General features: G+C 38.7%; 1 protein-coding gene across 1 annotated transcript in view; it reads right to left on the bottom strand.

Moving 5' to 3' along the window:
- Nucleotides 1–9,525: 9,525 nt before the first annotated feature.
- The window catches only part of LOC104158940 (versican core protein-like), a gene marked incomplete at its 5' end in the record, with an annotated part of 95,996 nt that continues 80,049 nt past the window's right edge, over nucleotides 9,526–25,472 (bottom strand). The window contains 3 exon segments of the mRNA XM_009696718.1: nucleotides 9,526–10,571; nucleotides 11,044–11,226; nucleotides 12,376–12,520. Of these exon segments, the coding sequence (XP_009695020.1) occupies nucleotides 10,441–10,571; nucleotides 11,044–11,226; nucleotides 12,376–12,520 (459 nt within the window).

The following is a 25,472-nucleotide window of genomic DNA, read 5'->3' as shown; positions in this document are numbered from 1 at the left end:
CTTTCTGCCCAGCAGATACAACTTGCCACTGCCACCCTCCATGAAGGGTAATAAATCTCCTGCTACCTATAGTTGCCCTCACCACAAAATGTCAATACTGAGTTGGGGGCGAAAAGACATGTAGAGGTTTGCATTAGACCTTGGTTATGTTGTGCTCCAAGGCTAATAAGCACAGGAATGGCTCCCAAAGGCAACCCCCAAACTTTTGCTAACTAGAAGTTCCCACCCAACAAACTGTGTGGGTAGGTCAGACTCGAACTGTACTTGCCATAAAACAGCTAAGAGTCAGCATGAAATTGGATATTTCAGATATTTCAGGTCTTTCAATTTTGGAAGGTCCCTTTCTCCCTCAGTTGTATAATTAAATCCCAGTTTATGCATGCACTTTCTGGCCCAAGTTTCAAATGGGTTTATTTTCCTCTGCAAAACCAGATTACAATAAATCACAGCAGAGGCTTCCTCCTCTTTCATACTTTCTATGATAGTTCCAGAAGTGATTTTGCAATGGTCCTTCAGCACACCTCTGTGCTTTTATGTTATCCTTGAACTTCGCATCACGGATGATTTAGATTATCCAAGAACAAATACCAGACAACTCTGCTAATGATCCAGTACATATAATGGTACCTTCACACTTCTTCCTGGGAATCCATACTGAGTTCTCTGGCAGTCAGCTTGCACAGAATCACACAAATAGTTGAGTGAACACTGGGAAACAGCTGCTCATTTTTTTTAGTTAACCATTACCTACCTCTTATGTCACAAAATTGGTCATGGTATAACTTCCATCTGAAGAGCCTGTGGATGGAGTAAGGCAATACACTTGATGAAAGGTGAACTTGATTTGTCTAGTTTTGAGAATGTAACATCCCATTTACTCTTTATTGAATCTGTTCTTAAAACATGCAAGATAACTATTTCACACAAAGATTCACACTCTAATAAAATGAGAATAAGGCAACTAAATATTTGCACTTTCTCCTTACTCCAAGAGAGATGATTCTTATTATGACATACAATACACAATTTAAAAAAAAAAAGAATCTGTCAGCATTTATTAATTTATGAAAGGTAGTGAGTGTTTAATTGATGAAACACACTTCTTGGGTGAGATGGAGGGATAGCTGTTGATGTATGTTGAAACGTGGCTTGTTGGTTTTTTTTTTAAATGCTTGACCATGGAGTGTCAGGGTGAGATATTACCATTGTCATATCTGAAGACATACAGATCTCAAAAATATCTATTATAAAAAGTAAGGAGATAGGAGCAGTTAAATGCTAAGGCTGTTAGTTACATAAATAGTGATATAGCAGAGATGAGAAAGAAAAAAAGCTTTGTATTACAAAGAATTTACTTGTTTCCCTTCTATGCTCTGTGCTTACCATCCATGGAGCGCAAGTTGAAAATTTGCGGCCAAAAATGATAATTTACATGATGTGAGATCACCTAGAGGCATTACACTCTTGCTATCACTCAGCATATACATGGGCCAAGATCCAAAGAAGTGTCTCTGCCATGAGTAGGTCACAGAAGACATCAAGAACCAGCCCTGGCTTTCCAGGTACAGACAACACTGGACTCTTGTAAGAAGGTAAGATAGACAAAGGAAAATAAAACAATGTGTTTTGGTAGATTATTATCGTAGAGGTTGAGAGAATTATTTTGAATGTGCAGTGTTATTTCTTTGCACAGGAAGAGCAATATATGTGAACTTCGCACAAAAAGTGAAGCTTATTAGTAGCAAAGGATGGTTTGGAGGAGATACAGCCTCAAGGGAAAGTGGCTACACTAAACCAGGAATGCAGCAGAGTAGCTGACCTTGCTGCATATAGGGATAATAGTTTTGATCTGCACTCACTTTTGAAAAGCCATGATGATTTAACAGAAATGAGATTTCTACCCCAAGAAATGCACTGAAACTGTTCTAGTACCCTGAAAATTTGTTGGACCATGTGTATTATCATTTGCCACAAATTTAACAGCAGTTACAACTGGAGAACAAGTCTTACGAGGAGCGGCTGAGGGAGCTGGGGTTGTTTAGTCTGGAGAAAAGGAGGCTGAGGGGAGACCTGATCGCCCTCTACAACTACCTGAAAGGAGGGTGTAGTGAGGTGGGGGTTGATCTCTTCTCCCTGGTAACTAGCGATAGGACAAGAGGAAACGGTCTCAAGTTGCACAAGGGGAGGTTCAGGCTGGATATTAGGAAGAACTTCTTCACTGTAAGAGTCGTTAGGCATTGGAACAGGCTCCCCAGGGAGGTGGTGGAGTCACCATCCCTGGAGGTGTTCAAAAAACGTTTAGATGTGGCGCTTCGAGACATGGTTTAGTGGGCATGGTGGATTGGGTATACGATTGGACTTGATCTTTGAGGTCTCTTCCAGCCATAATGATTCTATGATTACCTTGGCCATTTTAGAATTGGGTTAACCTCATAGGAACATCCCAGCTCCTTCCTACAGACAAAACCACATCAGGGAAGATTCGAGGTCTGATACCTGTCAGCACAAGATGACAGCTCTCATGGGCTCCCCAACCATTTCTCCATGGGATGGGGCTCATCCAGGCAGGGGTTTTGCTCCTGCACTGGCTCAGTGCCACCAGCCTCCATTATCCTGCCTTCTCCCTATATCACATGCTGGCACCGCCCTCCTGCTGCTCCAGGGGCTTGGAGCACATCTCAGCTGCTCAACAGCTGCAAACACTGCAGCCCCAGACCCATCCTCAGCAGCCTGGAGCAATCCCCATGGCCATTTTAAGATCAAAGCTGTGCTTGGAGTCAGCTGGGGCAGGGCAAGAAAAAAAGGGCTGGATTTCTGTGATTTTATTCATCTCTTCTTTGCCAAATATTTTTTTTCCTCTAAGATTAGTCCTGATGCTGTTAATGGTGGCTTGGAGTCACTATATTGAGTCTATCAAAATACATATATCTGATTTTTTTACCCCTGAAAAATTAAGACCTAATATATACAACTCTAAAACTCTGCCTTAAAATGTAAAGGTAAACTCACTCCTCTGTGCAATTATGTGTTAGCTAGTATCCAGTATATTGTAAAGCTTAAAAAACTTTTGTGGATTAAACCCTAATCTTTTCCTTAACTTTCATATTTGGAATCTTTTCTTCAGGAAGAATCTCCCACTCAAGAGCAGCAGTAAGTGATGCTGGATGACCTAAGCTCTTCCCTTATCTTTAGTTGTCTTTTCATTTCAGCAGTATGTTAATGTCACTTCAGGCAACTTGAAAAATCTCTGTGTCCACATTGTCTGTCATTTTAAACTCAAATGTTTGGCTTTACAAGTACAAACAGCTGTTCCTAACAGTTTTTGAGGACTGAAGAATGACTGAAAATGTAGCCCACTTGTGCAAACACAGGCTAAAAGGTCTGTCTGAAATAAAGTCCTTAAGGATTGAAGTAGCTTTTAAAAAAAACACCTGTAGCCTTAGAGTGCAAACAAAAACTACTATCAAACAAAGAGCACACACATTTAGGCCAGTTTATTAAAAACTACAATAGCATATGTTTTATATTATATGTAGCTATCATACTGATCTGCACTTACTGGGGTTCTTACTGTCTGGTTGGTATAAATTCATTGGTATAAATTCAAATTCCTCCCTAACATAAAGTTAACATGGATTGATTTTCCATTTTCAATCAATATCCACGTATTTTTCCTCCCATCGTTCTTTCTGCATTTTTATCTCTGACATCACAGTTCCCTTTCATAACAATATTATTTTCTGACGATTTTCATTCTTACTCTGCCTTTGAAAAGATCAGTCTGAGAAGCACGCTCAGAGGGAGGGAGCCGGGCTGCTGGCACGAGAAAGATACAGGGGAGAAGGGATCAAAACAGCACTTTTTTCTAATCATGTCTTTTTCCTTGAAGCATCTTCCACTGCTCTCCGTGAGTGATGGCACTGCACAAGCAGACTTTTACTCCATTACGCTGCAGATCCTTTTACAGAGCTAACAGAGATGGTTTCTGCAGGACTCAGTGGGGTGTAATTGAGTTGGTATCATGATCAATGAGTCTGTGCTGGGTTTAGGATTCTCTTTATAGTCTGAAAGAATGAGAAAAATCAGCATGACCTGTTCAGCCTACTGAGAGGAATATCTCTTTATTTTCCCCAATAGCAAAGGGGAATAGCTGACATTTCATCCCTGTACCATCAGCCATTTTCAAGCTGCAAATACCAGCCTGGCCACAGCATGATTTGAAATACACCAAAGTCCACGGGTTTTGTTAACAGTGCACATGTTCCCATCGATACGTCCTTTTGGGAGACACAAGGCATTAGCTCCAGCCTGGCACCTGCACCTCCCAGCCACCTCACGCTGTAGGTGATGCAGGTACAGCATCATCTCTACAGCAGCCACGTGAAGCTGGGGCTTTCTCTCACTGAAAGGTTGGCATGGACAGTGTATTAGGAGCAGTTACCCTGCCACAGACTGTCCTCAGACAGGATTTAAGCATATCTAAAAGCCATGGTTTAAGATGATCAGGCTGCAGTGGAAGAACAGGTTTGGCTTTCACGATCAAAGGGATCTATCATTCAGCAAGCAAATAGCACCATCAGCAACATCTGCTGCTTTTTTCCCCTTTCCCAAGTTTATTAAATATATATATGTATTGACAAAGATGTGGTCCATGGTTTGTTTTAACCTTGAGGAGAGCAGCCTGGGATCCTACTGCCTTTGAAATAAAAACTTCCATCACCAGCTCAGTAAAGTCACTTTTTTTTTTTTTTTTTTTGTTAAACCTGTGAAGGAACTTGGCCCTTAGTAAACTTCTATCAATTGCCTGGATCTGCCACAGATCTTTGTATATGACTTCTGTCAAACCTCTGCGTTACTTTTTTCCCTACTGCATAGAAATGTTATGTGTAATTATTACCCCAAACACTGTAGCATAAGAAACACAGGACTAAGATTCCTGCCATTCTCCTGCTACCGAAGACAGCCACACCTTTTATTCCCTTTCCTAAACTGATTACCTCCTGTCTTAAAATAATAAGGACTTTTACTGTCATGGGACTTCTTAACACTACGCAATGAAACTTCTAGATCTTAAAACCAGAAGCCATGTAATTGCTCCTTAAGACTGCTGCATCTGTGCAGGACCACCACCAGTGTTTTCCTTCCTTTTAGCTTCTCCATTCTTCTGACCATCCCAGAAGCAGGCTGCTGGACCATTTCCAGCTTAAATCAATTTCTCCTGGCTATTGGCAGCTGGAAATCTGGAGGCATTTTGGTAGTATCATGAATGCATTCCCAGCCTTGCAATAAATTCCTCACTAATACACCTCAAGGTCCCATTTCTCTTTTTTATCTGCATTTACACAGTAATTTAGCCTCTATAGCAGTAACAGCTGATGGCTTCCCCACTTCAAAATATTTATTTGCTGTGAAAACTAAAATTTGCCCCCAAATTGCACTTTACAAGTTCTTAAGTTTCCTGCCAGAGATACTGCCAGAGATACTACCAGATTGTTCAAATGATACACCTTTTTCTGGACAATATCACCATCCTTTAATGACTATATTTCTTGGCTACACCATGCTAACAACTTTGTGTTGTTAGCTTGTAAGCTTTTGTCTGTGCTTTGTCCAAACATCATTTGTATCCCTTTCATTGTCAGAAAAAACAGTGTGCTCATGAAGTCCTATGCACATTACTACTTACAAACATTTAGGTAAGTTGTATGTTTTCTCTGAAGAAGAATGCGTTTGTCTTTGTGAATTAACACTGCTGCACTGAACGCAGAGATTTTTCCAGTCATTTTTGGTATGCAACACCTTAAACATTGCCTGGTGAAGGAGCAATTTTCTACCTGGAGAGCTGAAGCCTACAGACATGTTGAGTCATCTTCTACCTCTGGGGAACAAGACTGCACGTTGCAAGGCTTTCAGTTGAGCAAAGAACATAACCACCCTTTTTCCCTGCCATCTGGACTAAGAAATAGCTCTGGTTCACACCAGGAGTGATTCATACCCCTCTGTCTACAAATGCCATTGAAGTTCACAGATCTGCGTAAAAGCCATAGGAGGTATCGTTGCAGCTGCTGATCCTTCAGCAGCTCTACTCATGCTGAGGAGGAACCGTATGGATTTATTTTTTTTTAAGACATAACAGCAGCAAGACTTCTTAGCAGACAAAAACATAGCTCTCCCAAATGCAAGAAGTCAGCATTTACAATATGGAAAAAAGAAAAAAAACAAAGTCCAAACTTGCTAGAGGTGCAGAGCTTCACTGAGGATTTAATTATATCCACAAATCATGCTCTTAGCAGGATCCAGCTATATAATAGTATGTACATTGGTAGTTGCTCCTCCTCCTCTTGCTTCGCTTCCTCCTCTATCACCCCAGGCTTCTCTGCTGCTGAGCTTTTTATAGCTCAAACCTGCACCAGCTGTTGCAGTTTCAGCCTCCCATTGCCAAGGGAATGTCTCTGCTTGCGTGTGCTAGTTTCTGCGTACGTGCAGAGCAAAGGCACTGCCTACAGAAATGAAGACTTTTCACTTTAAAAAGTATTACAGACACAGACTATAACTGTACCCATAGGTTGAACCTCAGACAGTGTTCCTCCAGCCACTGCCCTGGCAAAGCAATTTCTGACTGCAAAGCCCCCTTTGCAGGCTGTACTTTCCATTGGCAGCCCCTTGCCAGCCTATCTGTATCTTGCTGGCCCACGTGTTGCACTTCCAGGGACTTGTGTTTTCTCCTACATTGTTCATCCTCCCCCATTCTCTGATGAGTTGCTACTTGCAGCAAAATCTCAGGCAAGAGATTTCACAGAAACCAATGTCCCTTAAGGAGATCTGCCGTCATGGAGCTGTCTCTTCCTCCCTAGCTTCAAGAAGTTGTGCATCTTTTAGGGTGTAGCTGGAATACATGAATGTTTCCACTAACCAGCACCTTCTCTTGCTATTTGAGAAGCTCTATCAAAATAGGTAGTCTGGCTTATTTCTATTCTGTGTGGTGTTAACCTCTGCAGGAGGTAGACCCTGTGCTCTGAGCTCCATGCTGGGAAGTCAAATACTGTCAATATCTGAAGGGATAGGAAGATGTTCAGAACAATAATAGCTACTCTGCAGAGAATTTGATGGACACACAAAACGCAATTGCTTTCATGTGGCATTTTAAGCTCTGTGCACAAACCTGTAGCCTAAGCCTTGGTTGAACCAGGTGCTCCATGTGCTGCTGGCAACCCAAGATGTGCAGTGCACATCTGAACTCCTTTTAAGTTAGTGACTTTAATCATCAATGCCCCATCCTCTCCTAACCTTTCCACCTCCTAGTCCACAGCTGTTTCTGTATCCTTTTAAAAGGCAGACAGTGTGTTAGTAGAGACAAAAAGTTTCATACTTATGCCACAGGGAAGATTACTACAGGAATACCACTCCTATGTTTGTCTTGCCTGTACTTGTAAAACACAATTTAAGGTGGACTTTTCTATCTCTGCAGCAGAAACTGGGTAACTTTGAAAAATAAGTTAAAAAGAATTCTAGTTTAACTTGGAAGGCAAGAAAGCAGAGCTAAGAAACACTCACTCAGAAAATCTGTATTTAAATCTCTAGTTTTGTCTTCTATCCCTCTACTCCAATGCCAATATGCTTCCACATACTGAAGTTCAGAGACGCTCCACATAAAGAAACCACAGCACTCATTGTGGTAATGCCCTGATTTAGCAGCAGACCTAACTTTGTGGTATGAGTGGGTACATTTTGCAGGGCGTTGGTATTGGAATATTTGGGGTTTAGAACAGGATTAGGAAAAGTCTCCAGAGCTGAATAAAGTTCCATTCTCTGTCTAAATAAAAAAGCATGGGTAACAGGGTTTTTTTGTTTGTTTGTTTGTTTCTTTGTTTTTTTAATAAGGAATGTTGTCAGTCCTATTTTATTATGCATAATAGAAGGAGGTGAAAAAATCAATATAAGCACTGTATCTAACCTATTTAAAACTACAATCACAATGTTATCTGAATGCCTTACAACATTGTTTGAATCCAACAAGTAGACAAGAAAACAACAAATCTATGCAGGGTTTTTTATACATATGGTGAGAAAGTTTGCAAAGTGTTAAAATATATTTTCTGTTCTGTATGTTTCTGGTACAAGGAAGTGATGTGTAGAATACTGTATACTTATGAACAGAGCCTTGACTTATACAAGCAATAATCGACTTCAAAACATACAACGTATATCTTAAAATATCCCCTAGAGCTGCTCATATAAAGTCAAATCCAGCACCTACTAAAGTTCAGCGAGCTGACTCTCTTTGACTCCAGTGGGCACTTGACTAAGCCCATGATAATTGTGAAGCACCTGACAGTCTAATTGTATTCATATGAAAAAAATCACATTGCATAGATTTAAACAGGAAGACATGCAATAACAAGACAAGTCACAGTATAGCAAAACCTTGTTTCTTTGGTGAAACAGAAGCAGATATAAAAGTTACAAAGATTTTAGACTTTCATTCACAAAAAACCAGACATTCACATTATACACTATACAAGATAATATAAATAGAGAAAAGTATTATGTGCATTGTTTGGGGGCGAGGAGTGGGGAATGAACCGGCCAACACAGTGATGCACTGCCTAGCTGAATGCCCAAAGATTGGGTACACTTGATGGAGCAGTCACTGCAATTTCTTAAGAGATGTTGCCTGGAACTGTAATTACTGTTCCCCATGAGCTATGGCAGCATCAGTCCATGGGCAGCTCTGCGTAGTACAAACTCTTACGTGTTGGCTGGCTTTCAATTCTTTTCCTTTCCCTTTCAACTTTTTGCGTCATATCCCCACACTAACACAAAGGCATAAACCTCCCATCTGTGTTTATATTTGCAATGTTATTTTAAAAGGTATATCATAGGGAACTTACTGTTCTTTATTTTCACTTTTTTTTTTTTTTAATTTTTTATTTTGTCCGGTGCCCAAAGGTGTGCAAGGCACTTTTCAGAAATAACAGTAATTTCTGTGGAGAGGTCGTTTCAAACGTTACCTTCTACATTTACTGTACACATCCAGGTCAGTTATTGAGCTGACCAGGGTAAGAAATCATAATAGAAAACTCCTACGAACACACTGCACCAACTACAACCTACAAACTCTTTGTGCACACGTTTCTTTCTAGAAAGCCAAGATCCTGATTCTTCTGTAAGTCACACGGTTCTCACCCATCTAATCGCAAACAAATGATCCTGTTTAGCAGGAATTTTGTTCTTCAGGGAAATACCAGTTGAACTGAAAGATGGTTCCAAAAGTGGAGCTCAGGGGCTAATACTGCACTGGTGAGCTCTTTTAATCTTCTTTGCATGGTAAAATAACATCCAATAAATTAAATCAGTATGGCTTACTTCATTTATTTATGTACGCTTCACAGCTGCAGCATTCATACACAAACATTCATTACTTTATAAAAAGATTAAAAAATGGTTATATATACAAAATTATTTACTTTTTTGATTTTTGTTTGTTTTTTACAAAAAAAAAAATCCCCCAAACACCAGGTCTATCTCCATTTTAGAATGCAGAGACCTGTAATATAGACCTTGTGGTTAATGTTGTGAAAGTAATTTTTTCTTTTTTTTGTCTTCTTTTTTTCTTTTCAAAAAAGTGGCCCTGGTTGATAAAGTTAATGTATTAGCACTTGGATTTTTACAAGCCCTCCTGGTCATATACAACTCCTCCATACAGTCCTTTCTCATGAATGGTGAAGTTGGAACGGAGAGCAGAAAAAAAGTTCCACATTGCAGTCCCTAGTTCATGCTTCATGCCACTTTTATGTGCTCTGTCTAAACATTGCATCACATGGACACAAACTGTACCTTGGATAGGAATTGGCACAGTTCCCATTAAAAAAAAAAAAAAAGAGTCATGTAACTTGTGTGTTTATCTTCACCTGATAATAGCAAATTTCAGTCAGTGAAGTTATTTCAACCATTTCCAGCCTAGGTAAACAACACAAAAACAGCGTCATAAATGACTGAAGACCTCTGAGGCCATTCTAACCATAAATATGCCTGAAATTAGTGTGACTTTTCATTTTATATACAGGATTTTAAAAACAACACACAATTAAACAACATTAAAATCATCTTATTTACATTTTCATTGGTGCTAATATCGAGCTGTTTAAATATTGCAGAAGGCTGGTATATATCATAAAATGGTCCACACTGATGGCATATAGAAAACTAACAAACTTTATAGGCTGGAAATGGTTTCCTTTTATCCCCATAAGCACTTCTCCTTTTTTTTTTTTTTTTAATTTTTTGATAAACACCATATTTTTGCAAAATGCATTCTGAATACCGCAGTCCATAGTTTCAAAACAATTTGATAATACTTCTATAAGTGATAGATAGAAAAGGCACAGAATGTTATGACTTTGGCTGAAATGGTGGAAATCCCCATTCACCATTTAGCTCTCAGCGCCTTGAGTCCTGCCACGTCCTGATCCAGCGATGATAGTGTTTTGATGAATTTAACGATGTTCCCTTTCCTGATGAAGAATGTTTATAGTAGTATTTCTTAGAGTAAGTCCTTTGGTATGTGGACGCTGCAACGAGAAGGAGGAAAAAAAGGAAAATTAATTTAAAATTATTTAACTGTGAATGGGCTGGCCGCACTTCACATTACAGTTCCATTTATTCTTGCTTAATTATAGGGTTAACAAATGATTAACTGGTACTATGATCATGTTACAGACAGGAGAAGCATCTCTTACACACAGTTAGACGACAGTTGCAGAAAGAACTGTTAATATTATAAGTACCCTGTTGATTTCAGGGCTTTGTAAGAGTGTTGCTTACTTTAAAAGAATCTTAGTGGCTTCTGTAAAAATAGAAGAGGAACATTTTCATCAGTTTTGGAGGCCTGATATTTTTTCCTGCCAATAGGGTGAGGAGTATTCCTGTCATAATCTGTCACAACAGATTTGTACTTCTCTTAAAATATATGTTCATTACTTATTAATCTTAAATTAGTGTATTGTTTCTGATCCAGCACTGGTTTGCTTTCAAAAAACTCACGATTCATGCAAGTAATTTTAGGCATATCCCATCTTCCATTCCCTTGACACCGGATGGTTGGAATATGACGCTGGATGAAACCATCTTTGCAGTGATATCTAATAAGGGAGTTGATCTCATAACGAGGTTTCATCTTCCCAAAGGTCTTCGCGTTTTCCACAACAGGAGGCTGACCACAAGCAACTGAAAGGAAAAGAGAACATAACCCAAAACATCAGTTTGTAAGTGCACTTCTGAATATGGCAGTGACCTTTAAACCCTGGACAAGGGAAGACGTCAAGGGTCCTCAGTTAGACTCCCAAGAGACACACTGAAATAAGGACAGGAAGATCAGTCTTTTCTGTAGTTCTGCAGTCTTGTAGACCAAATACAGTAATGATGAAAATTGGAAAACAGCGGATAGTACGATCATTATTGCCTTTTTGGTTTAAATTTCTAATGTAAATTCAAGCCAAAAAGGTTGACATACTCACACAAAGAAGTGATTTTCACTGGAAAGCTGCAAAACCTGAAAATCAGTGACGCTATTACAGGCTTTTAAGAAAAAAGTCTCATTTCCAATACTTCTCACATCTTCCTCAACAATAGACTATTTAAAAGCACTTAAAACTGATGGATCCACCAAGGCCCAGACAACATGTTAACAAAAAGTTGTAAATGATAATTGGGAACAATGAAGATTTTGGCTGCTTCTTCACTTTCCCAGTCTGAAGTGGCAGAGGCAATTTCTAAAGTATTGCTGTACAGCTCCTGGTAACAGTCAGGTTTTATGTAAGTGCCAGCTCTAACAGTGTTTAAACCAAATACGCTTTTCAGATTCCAGCGGTGCCATTAAATTAGATGGTTTTGGAAAACAGGAAGGCAAATGTCAGCATTACTCGACAGGTGAAAAGTATGTTCAACTGAAGCTGAAAACCTAACCACATACCAGTGGTCAGCTGCTTGCTCTGACTGCCTACCAATATTCTGCTGCCCACATACTTTAACTTTACATTGATGCCATCCCAGGAAAGAAGAATTGGTAATGTTTTCATAATGTGCAAGTAAAGCAGGCCTGCCAGGTACATGAACGCCTCTTTTGCTGAGATCTGAACCTAAGCAGAAATTTGCCTTGTTTTAACGAAGAGTTTCAACTGTGTCCACTTTAGTGCTTGACTCAAGAACAGATAGGTAGAGATGTAATACATGGATACAGGCAAGGGATGACTTTGTGAGGCTAACTCAGTTGAGAGCTCGCTGTACTGGTCAGCAGAAATCAGCTAGAATTTGTCATTTTAACTTCATAAAATTGGAATTTATAGCATTATGCTATTGTTACTGTAAAGGTTGTACCTGTTCCTTTCTTGCAGGTATAGGTAAGATGATAATTGCATGGTACATCATTCCACTGCCCATTCTCATGCCATATTATAACAACACAGTCTTCTCCAGCAGAAAAGAAGCTGTCAGGCTGGTTTGGTCGCCAGTTCTCATATTGCTGCAGGAAAGAGGAGCAAAACCATTATTCCCAGTGCTGGAGTATATTTACATTCTATTTTACAGAAGAACACACATTACCTTTGATGAAGACCAATCTCAATTGTTTGATTCAGGCTGTTAAGCACAAGCTAAATAAAGCTAGATTTAGAATATCCTTCCATTCTAATAACAGATTAACTCAATGGGAAAAAATACTCTGATCTTACTTCTCACTTACTGTAAACTGATGTCAGGTGAACAAAACAAAGTGTCAAAATGCAGCGCAAGCAAAATCTGATCCTAAATGTGTTGAAACACACTTTCTCCTACATAGACAGACACAAAGTGGAATGCCAGGAAATGCAGTTAATAGCCCATAACCCTTGTTAGTCCACATCTACTAAATGACAAACTACAGGGTAGTTTCTCTGACTCAAATTATTTATTCTCTGACTTATTTAATGAAGTCATTAAATGGGATGACATGCAGAATTAGGTGTAAAATAAGTAAAAGTTTCAGAATATGCATTCAGACCATGGCAGATTGATATTTCCATTATAAAAGCCTAGGTGGCAGACTGAGCTTATACAGCAGCCTTTCAGCTTTAGAAATGATGACCCAAATTCTAGTCTCTGTAGAAAAACTAACTCCAGACATCTATGAATACATACGAATAAACCCAGAAACTGGCACACTAGTTTTAGAAGTAGAAATCTGATTGTTGATATGTGACAACAAAAAAAGGACTTTCAAATGGCTGAAAAATATCTGCAGCATAAAAAAAAATTTAGTTTCTTAGCACTGCACCTGGGACACACATCTGGCGTATCGATTTGGGCAGGCTCCTTTCTTTTGGATCCAAACTCACTACATGCAGGTCTGCGCTTACTTAGCTACACAGCTCTGCAGCTTTCAGCTCTGTATATACCTAAAGATATGTCCCTACCAAGAGCTGCAAATGCTGGCTGCTGGCAGGATGTGCACGGCTCCAGGCATGGGATAAAGCCACATTTATTCCACTGTCGAATGCACTCTTCTAAGCATGGCTAAGCTTATCATTGCACAATGTCATTTTTGGATGAAAATTAGGGAAGATTCGGTCTGTTTTTTCAATCAATGAGCAGGAAAAATAGAAACAAAGGGAGCGTCACACTCATTGAAAATCTATGCAGTAGTCCTTGGTAGTGGACATATAGCCTACTGTCCCTGCAGTCAGCAGAGGTGGGATAATCTTTACCCCACTTCTTATTTCATCTTGATCCCAAATGAAGCACAGTAATTTGAGATTTGCATAATGTTATGTAAAGAAAAGTGAGAGAAGATTTGGGAAACTATTCTTAGTGATTTTCTTCGGGATTTCTGTTGTGTCACTCTAAGAAGAATTTAATGAAGGATAAAAATAGATATCTGAAAGAACTGGAATTCACATAAACACCAGACATTAAGCAGGCAGCTAGCTCCTTGTATGGTCAAAATGACACCGTTTCTACAGTGCTTATATTTTCCTCAGTGCTTACATCTTTGTGTCTAGGGCTGGTCCATATAAATGTCATAAAAGTTTAGCTTTCTATTTTCTTAACTTTATGAAATAACCACTGCCTGGGTGAACACATTTTAGAAATAAAGTTAACATACCCCACACAAGTAGTATTTACCTTAACATGAACCAAACTATGAAAAAACTGAGTTAAATACTTAACCTTTTCCTACCACATGTCATCTTCCCCATCACAGGTTTTAATTATCCAAGCTATTTAATAATCATGGTCTAAATAAATTTGTTCTACACTGAATTTATTACCTCTAATAAAACATTCCCCTTTTTATGTGGAACTAACTTAATTCCATCTCTACATTTCAGTGTTTAATAGTTCTAAACTACAATATACACTAACTCATTTACTCAAGTCCAGAATTCAACATTTCACATTAGGTTATAAATCAGAGTACAAGTTTTGCAAGCACAGTAGTCAAATACTATACATATGAGTCAAATGGGATCAGGGGTGGAGGGGAGCTTCCTGCAATATCTAGTGCAAGAAAGAAAAGCAAGCTCTGTGCCTATCTCCTGAGCCAGTGAGAAGGAAACTGGGGAGGAAGGAATATGTCCATGCATGGCATGTATTAATGTAACTTAGAGTGCTCCAAGACCCCTTTTCCAAAAGAGTATTTTGGAATGGCCACTGGGCCAAAGGTCTAGCACCTTTTCACAGCAGAGATGGTTATGGATGCAGCAATTCAATCAGTAAAGGTCACGCTATCACAACAGAGAAAGCTACTGCCTGCTAAACCAGGGATAGCTGAGTGAATGCACACACTGAAGGCTTAGGCTTGCCAATGGTACCGCCCCAGACACCTGCTCCATCTCCTTTACATGGGGGGCTGTGATGTGCTTTCAGGAGCACCACAAAGTATAAGGCATTGAAGGAAAATTGGTGTAGGTTTCACTTGCACTACAGGGAAGTCTATCTGAGTGTTGCAGCGGTGAAGTTAGCAGAAAAGGAGCGATCACCTCTCACTTTCACCTCTGAATGTCTTCCTACCCAACCCAACCGAGAAGTAAGATTTGGTCATGTAAGTCACGAGTGTATGCCTGGTTGGTTACACTGCTCCAACAATGGGTCATAACTTCTTAAGCTGAGGCAATTCAATTGCTTTCGAGAATACGTCCAGTCATAGACACACATAGAAAAATTAAAGAAAACAGCCAGGTTAGTGGTAGAAAAGTTTGATCAATAACATCCTGACAGCAAAGGAAAGACTCCAACAAGCCTTGCAGCTGTTTCTTGTGGAAATGATACTAAAGAGCTGTTTGCTTCCACAGGGACCAGAGTATGGGAATGAAGGATATTTAATGGCTGTTGGGGGTGTGTGAGCTGAAGGTGCTCAACAGCTTGCCAGTTCCCACCCTAAGCACATAGACTCCATATGCTCTTACTTGCCTTGCCATAATGACTCCAAAATTTGTGTTTGCTTTCCTGGCAGGGTTGCAGTATAACGGCAAAGGATTATATCTAGGCCCTGTGGTTTACTCAAGAATGTCTGATATCCTCCAGCATGACTTGCTGTTAACTCACATCTGATATCGTCATTGCACAGATTTATTTTGGCTGAATAACTCTGATTTTGCTTCAGTTTAGTGCCAGAATTGCTTAGCTGAGGAAGTTCCAGACTGCTGAATTGCTTTCTTAGGTCTCCACCCAGCTCTTCTGTAGTTTTTCAGTTCCTTATTTAGCCACTGATAATGGGATAATAATACAAAAAGATTCTCACAGTTCGAGTAGAATAAGTTGATAGACAAATAAACTAATATTTTGCCTTTCTGTTATGGATTATATTTTTTATGACCATGAGCATGATTCTGGTTTTCAATTACACTAGTGTAAATCAGGGGTGACTGCACTAACTGCAGTAAACCTACATCAGCAAAAAATTAATGGGAAAGAAGAAAATCCTGTAAGTCACATATCGATTTGTACTGTTTGTTTTCAAGGTATCCCTTACAACCTCTCATACCAGGTGTGGTAAGTGTAAAGAGTCCCCTACCCTTGCAATAAGTGCAGTAAATATCTAAGATACTCAGGTCATCATTATTCTGTTGGGAAACAGGGCTTAAAATATCCTGAATAAGAAGCCTTTTTTGAAGTGGCTATGTCATTTAAGATCCTTATATTTCAATGCATTGCTGTCTTTTAGAAGAGTATATTGTACAAAAAGAAAAAAAACAAAACAACTTCATTCATTGGCAACATGTGCCATTCAGGTTTGTTTGGTTTTTAAGATCTCATCCAAAAAAGATCAGCCATATTGACAGATGAGCCAAAAACTGCTGGCATCATTCCAGCCATCCTGCTGCTAGGTTATATCTTCATGTAAACTGTTACTGTCTCAGCAGACCAATGAAACCACACTAAAGAGCACTGTGTTTGAATTGATAAAGCTCAAGACATCCTTTTGCCAACAACCAAGCTTCAGTCGACACCTTTAGCAATAGTCTTAGCTGTAGCATTCATAAGATACAACTTATGTTTCTGAAAACCTTAATAGATTCAAATGCCAATTTAACAAATGGAAGAAAAGCTGCTACAACCCTTTCAGGAATACTTACACTGGGTGATTGCACAGAGGGACCTGAAAACTATTACTACCCTGCTTTTTAAGCAACATTACCGTAACACGTGAAGTTTTCCACTGGATTAAAATGCAAAGCACTTCCAGTCTGTACAATTTAGGACATATAATCTTAATTATCTCAAAATGTACTTTAGTTTGGCTTACTAAACTTTCCTCCTCCAGCTATGAAGAATTCTTTGCTGAGGTGGCTGTGGAGAGGGAAGTTGAAAGCAAGACAGGGGAGCGAAGGCTGGAAGCACACACCTCTGGTTCAGGAAGGCATAACTGCACCAGACACTCTGCACAGTTCTCAACATCCATGATGACAAGATACTTGCAGCTTTTTATCAAAAAACTGAGGTTTCTGTGTAATCAGGTAACTGCAGGACCTAGCCTTGGATTTTGGTCCCTGTACATCCATTTGGTCCTTTGGGAGCCACACCACTAGTCTGTCTTGCCATCATTTCAGGCTGAAAACTGGAGCTCCTGTTACGTTCTTTATGCCTTTACTTATATTTTAATTAATCTTTTTTTGTACAGTTTTTTTTTTTTTTGAACCAAAGCCCACGTTGACACATTAGATTTACTCGCTCTAGCTTTCCCTGCTAAAGAGCACTGAAAATTTTCCTGCAGAAAGAGGGTGGATGGTCTATGGGTTAGAGCTGCAGCTGAGACGAGTTCAGTCCTTCAGGCTTCCTACGTGGCATTAGACAATGCACTTGGCTGCTGCTTCCCTGCTGTAAAACAGTGACAATGTATTCTCTTGCTCACAGGAGGAGCTTGGAAATGATGGGTACAAAAGCCCATGAAGACAGTTTATTATGTTCCACATTTTTGGGGAGGATTTCCTTATACGGCATTGAATTAACTCACAGCCATAATCTGCCACTGGGTGACAGGTTGACTTTTCACATAAATTAAATCTAAGAAAACCAGGATTATAGTAAAAGATGTAAAGTAGCTAACTTTATTAGCTAGTCACTACTTTTTCTCATTCAGAGGCCTGCTAATTAAACGGAATGAGCTAGCCTTCCCATCATGAACAAGATGCTACCTTGTGGGAGATTTTCAGATAACCAGCCTTATTTGAGAGACTCATTTCCTTTTTAACGAGTAATCCACTCAGCTCTTTCAGATGTTTGCCCTGCCAAGGCAAGTAAAAAAGCAAAAGCAGTGTCTCAACTTTGTGACACTCATTTGGAAATTTTAGCCATTCCTTTATCTCCAAAAGGCACACCAAGTGGCTGAGATCAATCGCTCGGATTTTGCATCCTGAAATAGTCAACAAGCACTGTGTTTAATGAAGCACAACAAAATAAACTACTGATGCAAACAAAACTTTACTGGTTGACCTCCTTATTGTGTAAAGGCCAATAATCTTCTGTACATAACTAAAGCTAGGAAATAATTTACTTGAAATACATCTATTTAGATTTACAGGGTTAATGCTTTTCCTTCTGGGAAAAGGAAGCATGTTTTCAGCATGTTTAAATAAGCTTAAAGTACAAATTTTTCTTGGCACTTTTTGGCACTTGTAATTTCCAATGTGATTTTTATTTTCTTTCATTCTGGCTGCTTCCCTATCTGATTGCTTCTTAATGCAAGACGAATGAGGCAAACCAAAAAAAACAAGGAAAAATGTAGAGACTGGCTGACTGGATACCCTCTGTGCCATTTTATCTTAAAGTGGAGCAACATTTTCTGCCTGGTATGTATCACTAAACAAGCTGAAACCACCACTGCAAAGCTCACTGGCTATTGTCCTTTCACCCCCCCCCCATAACTCTGCTAAGAACAGGAATACACTTTTTTTCACAATAGCAGACAAATTCTTAGAAATCTTTATTGGGAAAGCCCCTGAACAAATCCCTCGCTGTGGAGGTTCTGTTATAATTGGATTACTTAACCAAAAATTGCATCTCACTTTCAGTAAGTCCTGGCAATTATCCAGTTTTATAGGTTGGCTGAAGTACAGCAAGATCAGCACAAGGTTACAATGAGTATATGGATCAGTTCAGAAAACCCTTGTTTGTGGTTCATACTGTTATATAGCACTGATTCTGTTACATGAGATACTCATGGGAAGTTTGAAAGGGATTGCATTTCCTTCTGATAGAAAGAAAAATCAAACTAATTACTTTGAAGATTTGGCAATGTCTGAAATAATTCCTTTAAGTTCACCTAGTATTTGAATGCATTTATACATTGGGAAAGACAAGCAACCTTATAGCATAGGCTCTGTTTCACTTAATTTCATCCCAGTCCTGCAAAGGATTTTTCTGATTAATTTTATGAATGGGAAAAGTATGACAGAACTCATGAAAAGCATTTGTGAGTTTAAAAACTCCATTCGGTGAGTGCTTAAGCATATACCTTGCTTTAAAGACATAGGTGGTGCCTTAAACTCTGTAAGGTAGATCACATACACAATTCAGACACATACTAAAATAACTTGCTGAAGGAGGGACTAAGCTAAGGGTGTTGGTAAATCTATGTTGGGAGAAACTCTAGTCAGTTTGAAGACAATGGCTATATTTAGACTTAACTACAAGTACACACAAAAATGACATATCATGATCCTGATATTTTTTAACCATAGTTGAATGGCTTCCGTCAAGCCCTTAATCTGATCTTTAGTTGCATGGCATTTGAGCAACTGGCAGGATTTGGATCCAGTAGGCACTCAACACTCCCCATTACAGAGTCACACTGTGAGCAAGACAAACTCTCAGAAGGAGCTTTGCTAAGGACCTTTGTAAAAGATTTCACTTGAAAGGGTTTTTTGGTAACAGAGTAGTGGGATGTATTGAAAAACTCTTTGATTTCCTATGCAACAGCTTGCAAAAAAAGAACTCTGAATAACATACACTCATGTATATCTATGAATATCCACAAGCACTGATTGCAGATTGAAGAAGCAGTAAGATCTATGCAAAAAATAAATAATTTGGGAAAGAAATCTAAGGAATACAAATTAAACAAGTAAAAAAAGGCTAGCTGATGAAGCTGAACCATGAAAGTACTATCAAGCCTATCTTTTGGGGGGAGTTGATCGTGTGGTGGAGCAGACAACTAGCTCTCTTGACATTTTTTCAAGACAATACCATAGTATGACTTTTCTGTGAGAAGCAGAAACCATTAAGTATTGCAAGAAGCTCCCACTAGATGGCAATGTCTACTCACTACTGAGTCCAGACAGTAACTTTTGAGTAGTTCCAAAACAGTAATTATTCAGAAAATATCTCTCTTCTATTAACGCTTTAAAAGCGATTTGAAGCCAATGGACACAATTCTATTGACTTTTATCTGCTCTACACCAACTCTTCTTAGAGTAATAACTTTCATGGTGGTTCACACACTGTACCGTTCAATTTTGTGGCTATATTGTGTGTGCTGGGCTTTCAGAAGTCACCTTAATACAGGGACTGAAAAAATGAGCAGCAAAGAGCTGGGGAAGTTCTCTTGCTAGTGGGCAGGTGTTTCACTGTGGAAGAAAAGTATAGTAGTGTGTTAAATGTTGGTTGGTATAATACATGTTCTTTGGGAGTCACACTAACATGATTATCGACATGATGCAAATTGCATGGGGTGTGACACTATTGTGTACGACTACCAGGAGAGCCACTGAAAAAGGGAAAATCCTACACTTTGTCACTTATTTCAACAATTACTGCAGGTTTGAAGCTGTCCAAGAGTTTTAGCCTAGAGCCAGCCATAACAAGGCTCTGAAGTAACTGCTGACCCCCCTGGTTAGAATGAGACAAAACCCCACTTTGTCCAAGAAGCCCTCTTTACTGCCTACGACATACTGAACTAAAAATATACCTGTCATTAATAACATTATATAGTTCTCCCCCATTTAAATGCAGGTCAAATGAGAATCTTAAAAAGAGGCTGTAATGACTGACTGCAGCACAAAACCAAAACATTTGGTAGATTTAAAATCTCCTTCTCCAAGGATCCTGTGGGACACGGGCACAATGAGCTTTTTGTTTGCAGCTGACTACAGTACTTTTTAGTTTGTTTGCTTTATTTAACCCTCAGAAGCAGGCTCCTTCCCTACAATACTCCATGTCTTTTGAAGGTTTTTGTGTTCAATAAAGTTACTCTTTCTGAGAGGGGTGCAGTTACAGATTTGCTCAAGTTAAAGAATTCTGATTCACTGACCAATAAAGGAAGGAAAGAGAGGGCTTTGTTTTTGCCAGAATTAAACTTCTCATTTATTTTGCATTTGTTTTTCTTTGTTTGTTGGGGTTTTTTTTTTTGGGGGGGGGGGTTATTGTAGCTACCTAACACTGACAACCTGAGGTCCAGAATTGCAAAACACAAAGCATAAACGTTCCTATGCCGAAGAAAAACCAATGTAGGGTCTCTGGACAGTTTTAAAAGTGGCAATATGCCCCATTACTTTCCTAGCTGGCAGCATTCTCCAAGTGACAGACAATCTGGCCACAGACACTAGCCAGCTCCTTATTACAGCACTAATCTTATGTAATGGGAGTGAGCTCACTGCCCTACAAAGCACTAATTATCAACAGCATTTTCCAAAGGATATGAATAACTCCCCTTGTGAGACAGAGGCCCAAGGCACAACCCCAAGTAGCTATATGCGCTTAATCCATAACATGAATAGCTCCAAAGGACTCCTTTACCGCTGTGCCTGCTCATAAGGGACCTTAACAGTGAAACGCCAGCAATCCAAATACAATGGAGAAGCTGCCAAAAGCAACACCAGATTTTTTTCTATTTGGATGGGTGTGCTTTACAGCTGTAAAAGTTACTATTCACAGAACTAAGTGAATTATTTAATTTCAATTTCCCTAAGATATTTTCAAATGTCACATTTTGTTCACTCTTCCTTTGATCAAGCCAATTATTAAATGTCTCCACTGATAATGTAGGTTTTATTATTTTGCAGTTTGTATTAGATCAAATTTAAAGTGTATGAAGATCCAAGTAGGCATGGACAAATTCCTCTTTTCACATAGTTGTGTATTTAGGCCTTGTTTTCTTCTCCTGTATCACTGTGATTTTCCCAAATGTATTTATTTTTACTGCTAGAGCTTTTTATGATAATTGTGGGATGGAGATTGTCCATGATTCATCCTTGAAGAGTTGTTCACTATCACGGAAATGCTGGAAGAAAAGTCTACAGAAAATTGCAAGAATAATTTTGATTCTGTAATTTTTTAAATGTAAACAAAGTCTTACATATAGATGTTTTCATTCCTGTGTAGAACGTGAATCAGAGGAAAACTAACGCTTTCCCACACCAAATGCCAACAGAACAGCCCTATAACTACACTGCAATCGAAGAAAAGCAGAGCTAACAAGACATACTCTTTAAAATACTGTATTATTTTCTTCTGCCTCTTGCATCTGTCAATGTAATCACACCTGAAATGTCTTGAGCAGAAATTGGCTTGATTTTCAGGAAGTAATGAATAATAAAGCTCTAAAAATGTTGAGGTGCTGTGAGTTCTCTGAACATATTTCAGTACCTGCTCTCACTACCTTCAGACAAACCTTTGAGACAAATTATCTGGAGTTAGGGACTAGGCAGATGCACAAAAGTTTGAAGCTTACAAATTCCCTTCCTAGTGGTCCATTAAATCTCAGATGTTGCTAGTATCCCAAGCCCATGCTTGTCCCAGTGGTCCCTAATCTCCAACTCACTGAACTTGCACTACAGGTGAGGATCTAGATTTCCTGAAGCACCATTCGCTTTTTATGTTGTACTAACACAGCTGCCATCAACCCTGTTCCCTTCATATAAAAAGGGAATGGTGGCTGCTGCCAAAGCTTTTTTCATGTGGCCTATCAGCTCCAGAACACAAATCCATCTCTCCCAACCACCGGAAATGATGAAATATTCATTCTTTCAAAAATGGAAAAAAGAAAAAAAAGAGAGAGAGCAGGAACACATTGTAGATGAGAAAAATTGCTTCCTGCCATATGGATATAGTACAACAAATCAGAAGAAGTTAGATTCATACAAGTGGCCAGCAACAGATTCCACTGTTTTGTATAATTATAGTTTATTTCATTCTCCATATTGGACAAGGTAGTCTAAGCTTAGCCAAGGAGCTCCTTTGAAGATGTGTTCTGACATTAGACAAGAAGCTCCCAATTTGTGGGTTTTTTTTTAAGAAATTGCAAAAAAAAAGAGAAATATAAGCAAATTGGCTTGAACAACAGAATCCACTACAATGAAAGATCAGTTATCTGGAAAGTAATTTGTTTATGAAAAAGTAGCACCTGGGCTGACAATTAAACTTCAGGGCATGAGAGGTATGACCCAACTACTTTATTCATGTTATTTCACGTTTCAATCCCAGTCTGTGTAGTAAGGACAGCATGCTGAAAAGGTGTCTTTTACCACAAAATGATGAGACTCATCTACACAACTCTATCCATTGCACAAGATTATGCCATTTTGCCTGAAAGGCAGGAAATTTCTGAGAAGTTTTAAGTTAAAAATCATTTTAGAATAAAGAAATAAACCTGCCAAAATCCCCTAAAAACACACAGATAACTATGACTCAAACACTTCAGTGAGGCAGATCAAAAGGCCTCCTCAAGTTCTCTTTGCAGGAATAGAACCTACAATACTATGATTTAGGAGTGTGCCCATTTCTATTTTGTTAGGATAATTTTCCTTGTCTTCACAGTTCTTGTTAAGGAAAACAGATAGACTCAATACAGATATGAACAAATGTCATGTGGACCCAAAAGTTTTAAATACTATTCCTCATTTTCTCACTGAATCTGAATGTACTTGCTTTGTTATTCAAGACACCAACATTTTTCTTGAGGAAGTCTGAGGATCAGAGCATTTATTTACAAGACCACTGTTCATTTATTCCAAGATTTGCTTACTGGCATTATTTTTACAAGTTAAACATAAATTCCAGATGATACATGAAAAACATGCATAGGAATAGAGGGGCTTTTTTGATTGCTTCTGGTTTTCATGAATTGCTAACAGTCAGTATTTTCTACAGGGGTTAAAAAAAGATAATTCCAAGATATCATAAGTGGCTGACTACAGTTACTCTACTACTAGGCACCTAAATAATTGCCCCTGTTTTCAGCAGGGCTGTGAGCTTGTCAAGGGTACTCTAAGTACGGTGTAGGTTTCTCAGTAAGAACCTTAATTCTATGTGCTCACTTTTTAAAAATCTTGGTCATATTGTCCCACATGCCTTAAAAAACAAGCAAACCTCCCATGCCACCAAAGAGGCATGAACTGATCTCTTCTGGACACTGGACAGAAAACTGAATTGCCCTTGCTTATTTGGTTGGCGAAACTATCATCCACTGATTCGTGAGGTAAGGGAAATTTCTGAAATCTCATCTGAGAATTTAAGCTTTCTCACATTACTAGGTGAATGACAAAGGTGAGTTTATCACCCTGATCTCACATGAATTGATGAGAAGCATGCTTCTCTGTATTTTTGGGAGGCGAAGGAAGAGAGACAGCACAAGATTTATATGCCAGTGCTGCATATGACTATGAAATCCACAAAAAACAGTTAGGTGGGCATGTGTATTCAATAACTCACTGTACCTAGAAATGATGTACAGTGCATTTGGAAGTACATTTGTTGGTTTTCACTAAGCAACTCATGTACATGCTTTGCCCAGCTATCATATTTAATGGTGGATGGCATTTAGCTTCTGTTTAAAAAATCTGGAAAACCACAACTTCACATGAGCTAAAAATGTCAAAAACCAACTGGTTTCCTTCCATTGGTTGAAATACCTTTAAGATGCAAATAAAAAAAAAAGTATTTGATCCATTTTCCAGAAATTACTAATAAGTTCCTTTCAACATACTGCTTATTTAAGTTGTGGGTTTCCTTATGTCCATGGAAAATGCGTACCGGAGTAATCCAAACCTTGTTCCATAATCTCCAGTGGCAGAGCCTGTGGTTCAGTGATCTCCAATTCTAGATATATTTTTTTTTTGGTTCAGAAAGAAGACTCATGTGAAAGAGAAATCAATAAAATGTATCACAGCTATTTCATCTGTGCAGTACTGGGTCAACTTGAGCACTGGGCCAACAGTTCCATCCACAACATGTCTTGCTGTTGCTGTTGTTCATTTTCTTTTCCTTTTAAGTCTACCAAGCATCAGAACTTTTTTTCTTTTAATCCAAAACCTAATAAAATCATGTAAGCATGATTTTCAGATTAAACCAAGCTGTAATTGGCAGAAAATTCAAACAGGTATAAAGATGAATGTACATCACTTGTAGATGCACAGTCTATCTAAAAGCTGGAGTGACTTTTCTGATAGTATCTCTGAGAAAACTCTTATGTCAGAGGAATCCTCAGTAGACTTGGCAAATTTTCCTTTATGCCAGAAGTGCTGAATAGAATGGTAGATAGGTAATATTATCTTGGAGAAAGTATGGAGCTGGGCAATAAAGTTAGAAACAGCTGAATTACAGATGCACCCGGTTATGTAAAACACAAGAAGACTATTTAGATTTTGGCTATATGGAGCTACCTCTAACCTCAGAAATTCAAGTTAGAACCTGAGTGTTGATGTAATAACACTGATTTTTATGATCCCAAATTATACTAATGCATTTAATGCTATCATAACTACTGTTCACCTGCAAATACATAAGTGATGCAATTTTTTGACCTACACAGTATTCAAATTCATTGGAATTTTAAGACATCATCAGGGAAATACATTTGATGGTTATATTTGATTATGTTATTGTTCCTATTAATTACTAGAGACATAATTAATCACTGTAACCAGAAGAGTGGTTAAAAAGTATGAAAAATAAGTTAGGAACTAGAGAAAAGGAACAAACGAGGAAGCCGCTCAGAACCATGG

This window comes from Cariama cristata, unplaced genomic scaffold (assembly GCF_000690535.1).
Source record: "Cariama cristata isolate BGI_N322 unplaced genomic scaffold, ASM69053v1 scaffold38063, whole genome shotgun sequence".
NCBI classification, from domain to species: Eukaryota; Metazoa; Chordata; class Aves; order Cariamiformes; family Cariamidae; genus Cariama; species Cariama cristata.
Note: the sequence above shows the minus strand (reverse complement) of the source record. Positions and strands in the feature narration are given on the sequence as shown.